Source organism: Pongo pygmaeus, chromosome 2 (assembly GCF_028885625.2).
Source record: "Pongo pygmaeus isolate AG05252 chromosome 2, NHGRI_mPonPyg2-v2.0_pri, whole genome shotgun sequence".
In the NCBI taxonomy this organism is placed as follows: Eukaryota; Metazoa; Chordata; class Mammalia; order Primates; family Hominidae; genus Pongo; species Pongo pygmaeus.
The window spans coordinates 151,387,612-151,395,906 of record NC_085930.1 but is presented as its reverse complement, the minus strand read 5'-3'; the positions used below and the strand labels follow the sequence as shown (position 1 = coordinate 151,395,906).

At 34.8% G+C, this 8,295-nt stretch overlaps 1 protein-coding gene across 4 annotated transcripts in view; it reads right to left on the bottom strand.

Moving 5' to 3' along the window:
- Positions 1–310: 310 nt before the first annotated feature.
- The window catches only part of PLS1 (plastin 1), a 115,031-nt gene continuing 107,046 nt past the window's right edge, over positions 311–8,295 (bottom strand). For all 4 annotated transcript variants that reach the window (XM_054481244.2, XM_063662271.1, XM_063662273.1 and 1 more), the window contains 2 exons: positions 2,351–2,475; positions 311–2,104 (listed from right to left, as the gene is read on the bottom strand). In XM_054481244.2, the coding sequence (XP_054337219.1) occupies positions 1,969–2,104; positions 2,351–2,475 (261 nt within the window). In that variant the 3' untranslated portion in view covers positions 311–1,968. The remainder of the gene's footprint in view (positions 2,105–2,350; positions 2,476–8,295) is intronic.

The window sequence follows — 8,295 nt, the reverse complement described above, 5'->3', positions numbered from 1 at the left end:
TTTTTTCAGATGAATCCCCAGTGTCTAGCATAGTATCTGGATCATAATAGATGATAAATTTGTGAATGGATTGATTCACCTGAATTATTTCAGCACAAACTAAATTGTAGTAATCACACAGTTGGTTTTTAGTAATTCTTCATATTTAAGAACAAAAGAACTACCCTCATCTTCAAAGAAATCAAATACAATTTTTTTTTGTTTTACTAACTCATTTAGGAATTGTTTTCTTTTCTGGAAAATAAGCTTATGCTAGACTAATTTTCAAGGCTGAATATTTTTCTTCAAATGAAATAAATACACATTTCTATATACACAGCATTTTTATTAAATATACTCTGTGAGAAAAAGAACACCCTAAAGTGCCAGATTTCATGTAAATCCAATAACTTAGTAAATACAATGGTGAAAAAAAATCAGAGGGAAACATAATTTAAATAATCTTATAAAAGAACAAGAACATATCTTAATCTTCATATAAGAAAACAATCATCAAAATATAAAAGGGAAAGAAATCTCTTTCGTAGAAGAATATATTTCAAAATTCCACCTGTTGATCATTTCATTTAAAAAATTCTATTCTAAACACATGGGCAGTCTCACTCTTACCAATATATATATTTAAATCAATGGTAGAAGGGGAATTTAGACTACTCATTCACACTGAGATAAAGTGACATTTTTGTTGCACAACAGTATTGCTCACTGGCACTAACAGTGGAAGATGGAGGAAGTAGATTTCTGGATTCAATTGTTAGCAGCAGAAATGGACTAATGCTAAAAATTTAGAAAAAAATAGGTCCAAGCTGTAGCGATTTCCAAGTAATACAAACATTAACCAAACATTGCCAATTTGTTAACGGGCTGTGAAAAAACATATGAAAATACTCTACATTGAATACTAGCTTTATGTTACTTTCTATTAAAGATATTCAGTGGGCATATTCTAAATTATATAGGGCTTCTATAGAGACCTAAACTAGCAAGTATAATATGAAGCTAACAGGACCGTGTCAGCATATCTTGGGATGTTCTAGCCAATGTTTGGCTACAAGTATTTGGAAGGGGTCAAATAACTATATGCACATTCAAAATGAATACTTATAAAAAGAAATCTTAATGTATCAGATATCCACAGACTGAAAAGTGTTACACATGTTGTGGGGGAAAAATACTGATGGTTGGCTGAATGACCAATTAAACATACCACTTATGAAAAGCTGGGTGATTCAGGTGCAAAAAAATATATATGTGCACATATCTAATAACATCCTACCAACATATATATGTTGCATGACATAGTTAAAGCTGTATTACCAAACTAGGATATGTAAAATATAAATGTAGTTAAAATTAAATTTTAAGTAAAAAGCTGCTGCTACTTAAACAAGAGAGTGAATTTTGGGGTTTATTCAAGAATTAGTTCTCATATATAAAAAAGTTTGATATTAATAAACAATTCTGGTCACCATAAGGTTTTAGACAGTATAGAAACTTACAGAAAAGAGTTTTTGGACCACTTTAAATAGTTGGAGGAAGCAAATAAAAGGATTAAACTGGATTATGTGTATGAATGCATTTATGATCAAAATTAACACACCAAAAAAATCAAACCACATTTCACAGCAGAACCTGCAAAAATGTTTGTATTCATCTTTTTTGAACCATAAAAAAGAATGATTTAGTCTTGTCTAATATGACTTTTAAGCAACAAAAATAATTTAATCATGAAGTATCAGCTTGATTATGAATATATTCTATTATCTGTATCAGTTGGTAAATTAACTGTGTTACCCAAAAAGGCTGACCAGCTCTAACTAGTATGAACAGGATATTGAATTCATTAATGAATATATAACTATTTTGAGCATACAAATAATCTCTGGTTTTACACCCACTACATTTCAGAATCCTGTAAACTGTGAGGCATACAATATGTTTAATGTGGCAGAAAATCATATGAAATGATTATTTTATTCTGTTCAGTCCTTTTCCCATTAAGCATGCAAACACCGTCATAACCATCTTTGGTTTCACTTCTACGAGGTCATCAGGTAATGCATATATCCGGGCACCGATCTTTCGAGCAACTGAAATGGCGTATCTTGAAGAGACAAGAAAAATATCTTGGTGTTATCCACTGTGTTTTCACTTAACATATTTTAACAAAAGAGTGAAATATTTTGACAAGATTAGTTTTATGAAAAGGTTAAGTTTGTGAGTCTTAAATCTAAGACTCACACATAAGTTATATTTAAAAATATGAATTTTAAGGGCATAGTAACTTTTCCTATAAGGATTTTAGAGAATTAAAGGGCCATGTATTCTAATATAAACCATAAAGGCTTACTTAGCATTGTTCAGCTTGTCCTCATCAGATAAGTTTTCTCTCCTGATCATTTCTTGACGAACTGCATTTGGTGCAATGGCATCTATTAAATCTAGGACAGGTAAACTTGTGCTTATAGATTTATCCTAGAAAATAAAGCATAGATGAACATCCATAAACATCTGACCTTTAATTTTCATTATTTTCAGACTCTTCTGATCATATAACTGAAGGCAATCTATAAATTCTTTGTACTTAACCTAACGTTCAGCTTTTCTGCAACCAGCACACATAAATAAACCCTTTAAAATATACATTTCCTTAAATCTTTATATATAGTATAGAGTTGTCACCATATCTGAATAAGGTTTGTGGACATGATAGCTCTTAAGTATGCTAACTATAGTATCCATTCTGTAAAAAATACACAACTTTTGAAAGGGAGTAGATGAATTTTTAATTAACAATTTTATAAATTCTACTCACATATTTCTTAGACCATGAATCCCAAAGCCTTCCCTTAATATTTTTCAGAAAGAAAAATGAAATAGTGAAAGGGAACTAACACTTACAAAGACATTGTCTTGTTGTTTTACATGTTTTAGTTTATTTAATCCACTTTTTGAACGCTAGCATCTTGATAGTAAAGGAATTCTTTTTTAAAAAAAGATGAAGAATATGAAGTTAAGATAGCTCAAATGACTTGTTTACACAACCAGTAAATACAGAACTGGTATTTGAACCCACGACAGTCTGACTCTAAAATGCCCAAGAGTCTCTCCATTTTTAAGTTACCACCAAGGCAAGCTAAAAATGGACAACTAAATTATAGTGAATAGTGCACTGCAGATGAAATCAGACATCCTGGTCTGAACTGATTTTTACCACTTATCAGTACTTGAACAAATTATTTGTTCTCTCTCTCAGCTTGAATAGTGGCCACCACTGCTTGCCTACCCAGAATCTACACACTCTTTACTTCTTTCATACAAGTAGAACCCATATTTTTGCTCTATATCCATACCTCCTTCACACAGACATAGCTTCAAGGAAAGCTGACATTCACAGTTCCAAGAATGAACCTAAATTAATCTAGGTCAAGCATTCTCAATAGGGGTAGGGTGATAACCTTTTTTATGTATAAAGCATACAGTGCATAAACAGGTATACAGTGTATCTCTGCATTAAAATTTCATGGGAGAGACAAAAAGGAAAAAAATTCTAAAAATATTCCTTAGAGGATAAGTTTCTTTTAAGATTTCAAAACACTGGTCTAAGCCAAACAGAGGAATGCTATTCTATTACCACAGTACTTTAATTTGGGCCTATGTTATGGAAAGCCAGCAACCCCTCCTCCTGGATGTGAATGAGAGAATGAAACCTCTGTCACAAGCAGCAACTATCCTATGACCAAAAGAAAACCAGCTTTAGGGTGAAGCTGGCACATTAGATGGCAAAGCAGAGATGGGGGAAAAAAAAAAGAGTCCTGAATGACATTCTTCAATTATTGGTCCAACCGATCCAGAAGTCTACCCTACCTCTGGATTACTGTTATTGTAGTCAATACCTTTCCTTTTGGTTTAAACCACTTGAAATTGGGTTTCTGTTACTTGAAGCCAGAGCACCCTTTCCTAATCTCTAAAGTAGAATGTCATAGGATTCTTAGGAATGCTGAGGTGGTATAGGTGAAAGCATCTAGTATAGGCTCTAGCCAAATGTCAGTTCTTAATCAGTATCTAATAAAACAATTTGAAGCCATGTGAAGAAGAGTAACAGCTTCTTCGAGCCACAATCTATGAGCCACTTCATTTATTAATTTTTTTTTTTTTTTTTTTGACACAGTCTCGCTCTGTTGCCCAGGCTGGAGTGCAGTGGCGCCATCTTGGCTCACTGCAAGCTCTGCCTCCCAGGTTCATGCCATTCTCCTGCCTCAGCCTCCTGAGTAGCTGGGACTACAGGCGCCGGCCACCACACCCGGCTGATATTTTTGTATTTTTAGTAGAGATGGGGTTTCACCATGTTAGCCAGGATGGTTGCAATCTCCTGACCTCGTGATCCACCCGCCTCGGCCTCCCAAAGTGGTGGGATTACAGGCGTGAGCCACTGCGCCCAGCCTCATTTATTAATTTTAGAAAAATTTATATTCTTATTAGGAATGTTCATTTTATGATACAGATCTTTGGGCAGGGGTAAGAGATAGAGGGTAAAAATAATTAGGTCCTTTAAGTCTATCTGATGCTGGTAATCTGGATCTGCTTTTTGTATCTTTTCTGTTTCTGAGAAATCAGTCTGCAGACCACCTACATGAAAATCATGTGGGGTACTTGTTAAAAGTGCAAATCTAGCCCCACTCAAACTAATGTCAGGTTATCTATGAATGAGGCTGGGAATCTATATTTTTAATAAGCTTTCTAGATGACTCTAAATGTGTACTGTATTATACTTTCTAAAAACAATATTTCATTCTAGAATACATTTTAATTTCTATGGGCTTACCTTTCATATATGTATATGATTATTTTTTAAAAGACAAGTGACTTATTTAATTGTGCTATAATTTGATTCCTTATTTACATATTTGTGTTATTTTAAATATTTCATTTAGATTTAGGAAACAAGTATTTTTCCCACCCATTTTCTTATGAGTTACCTTGGGTAAAGCTTCTACGGAGTTTAATGAAAAATTTAAGTTTCTAAAGATTGTATCAGATCTCTTATCTTCTTGTTTCCAAGAAAATAGCCCTGTTTTCCAAATCCTCTGATTTGTACATTATCAGTGAAAGACATTTTACTTTTGCAAAGGGAAAGGGGTTATAGCGAAAACCCTTAGGTTAGTATATAAATACATTTCCATTATTTTTCCTTTTATTTCCTTAAGTTCATCATAAAGAAATGACTTTGGCAAAAGAATTTCAATATCTTAATCTAGAATTACCTACAGCTTGATTTTCAAGATAATGATTTTTCCCTCTATTTGATACATATTAGAACATTTCATTCCACTGCTGTTTCTGACATTTTAAAAAATAAAAGTGGAAAGGCCGGGCGCGATGGCTCATGCCTGTAATCCCAACACTTTGGGAGGCCAAGGCAGGCAGATCAGGAGGTAAGGAGATTGAGACCATCCTGGCTAACACGGTGAAACCCCATCTCTACTAAAAATACAAAAAATTAGTTGGGCGTGACGGCGGGCGCCTGTAGTCCCAGCTACTCGGGAGGCTGAGGCAGGAGAATCACTTAAACCCGGGAGGCGGAGGTTGGAGTGAGCTGAGATCACGTCACTGCACTCCAGCCTGGGCGACAGAGCAAGACTCAGTCTCAAAAAAATAAATAAATAAATCTGGAAAAACAGTGATGTGGACACCAGACTTCCCTAAGAGGCTCAGCAGAGTCCCCTGCCCTGCCACATATGATGCCCTTTATATATTAGCAATGCCAACAGCGTGGTAAGCCCCATTTATTGAGCCCTTAATATGTGCTAGGTACTTTTAAGCTCTTTACATTTTGTTAACTTATGTAGTCTAACAACAATCTTAGTAGAGAGGGATTATTAATTTCCCCATTTTAGATATGGGGAAACTGAAGAATAGAGAAATTAATAACTTGCCCATGGTCACACAGATACTAAATGCTGAGCCAGAAGTAAGCTCTGTTTTATTCATCAGTAGATGTAGCCCTGCTGTTAGTTTAAACTGCTAAGGTTTCTGTGAAACAGATGCCCTTCTCATGTGGTCCCATACTCCCCGTTTAGCTGATTTATTTAGTATGCTGACACCCCATACTGTGATTCTTGTTTTCTTATTTGCCACCTTCCCTGAATAGTGATTTCTTTGAGGGCACTATGTAGCCACAGCAACTAGCAAGGCACCTGACACAGGGCAAGCTTTGAATATTTATGGAATAAATGAGCAGTATGCTACTCAGCTAATCAGTAGCTCAGCCAAAAGTCAACCCAGGGCCATACAACTCCAAAGCTTGGCTTTCAACTTGTGTGTAGATAGACCTGGATATGAAACCCAGCTGTTCTGCTTAAAAGCTGTATGACAGTAGACATTTAACTTGTCTAATGCTCACCTTTTTGCTCAGAGTATTTAGAAAATTAAACAATGTGTAAAGTGCTTAACACAGTGACACGAAGGACTCAATAAATGGTAATTATGATTATTATTTGCTGACATACCACCTTCTCTATCTTCTTAGCAAGGGAAATTTATTTTGTGGCTAAAAAGGGTAAATTTGTCTTTTCTGAAATTCCTATAGTGCTACCTTGATTATAATTACAATTTTTCTGCTAGTGCCACTTATTATAGCCTTCAAACATAATGCCTTCTGTAGTTGGAAAAGTACCTCCCTCACCTCAACTATGTTTTAGCATTCACTGCCTCATTTCTTAACCATTTGCATTCTCTTTAAAGATTTTATCATTAGGCATATGCAAAATGCCAAGCACTTTTGCGATGTTTCTGCCACCTCAGTTCTAAGTAGAGCCAAACTCTCAGGTCGGCTGTTCTCTAGGGTTGCTCTCCCTTAAAAGGTTTATGCACTCCCATTTCTCAACCCTTTTATTCAACTGATCACCAAGTCTGTCTTTCCAGTTTTAATATCTCCTTTCATCATCCCCATTTTCCTAAAATTACCTCAAATTCAAGCTTAAAACTGAATTCATCACCTTTTCCAGGAAGCAGCTGTACCTCATGACATCCTCATTTCTATTAGTGTTATCTGTTTTCCAGTTACCCATGCCCAAAACATGAAGAGTTTTGGCTCCTCCCTCCCTTCTTCTTCCCCAAATCAGGAAGCCAAATCCTAGTTCTTCTTTTGCAATAACTTATAGCTTTCTAATCTTACCATTTCCATTCCCAGCCCCAACCCCCTTATTACATCACACCTTGAGTACTGCCTTGGATTCTTTTGCACTGTCCTTGCAGTTACACTATTCTCCATCCCCATCCTGTTCACTACATTCAGATTGGTATTCCTAAAATAATTGCCTTTCTTATTACCCCCTTTACTCAATATCCTTTATTTAGGCCAAAATCCTCCACAATCTTGACCCAATTTATGTCTTGCACAACATCCCTTAGGAACCATACTATTTCTCCTAACTTTCTGAGACATGCCTTTATTCAAGATGGACCCTTCTAAGTTTGTTATCCCCCTTTCTCTCCACTAATTCAAATCCTCCCACCATCTATGATGTTCAAATCCAGCTGTCTTTATTGGCCCTTCACTGACCATTCAATTGGAAATGATCAGACTTTTCATCCATAATATTAGTTGCATTACTTGGATTTTATCATTTATTCTATAGTATTGTTACCCTCTCGGTTATACAATCTTTGTCTTTAAAATAAATGGTGAACACTCTGAGGGCCAAATTAATTTCCTATAATTTATGCCTTTTTCTTTACTTAGAAAAGTTACTTAATAGGAGCTCAATAAATATTAATTTGCTCCTAAATATTTTCTCATTATATTAACTATATACATGCTTAATATTTTCTATAAATTAATGTGCAAATGCATATAATTTCAACATAACAATTTTAAAGAATAACTGCCAATTAGAGAATTTTATAATACAATCCCCATTGCTATTTTATATTTTTGTGTTTTATGTTTAAAACACAGAGAGACAAATCATGGACTGAAAATTACTTCAAAAAAAAAAACAAGCAGTAACAAAAACTCAATGTCATTAGTTTCTTCCAAGATAGAAAAGGGGGGAAAAAATCAATTTAACTAGGACTCAGGCAACATCTCTGCCAATATCCAGCCGTCCTGTTAAAACCGTTTTGGGCCTCAGTTTTTGGCAAACATGAGAAGATTGAACTGATAAATTTCTGACATTTCTTTCACTTTGCAATGTTGTTAAGCATATAGAGCAAAGGCAAAGAAATAAAAAATAGGTAGATATCTCTTAGGATAGCTTAGTGTTTCATCTCTTTGTACTTTATTTCAGTAAA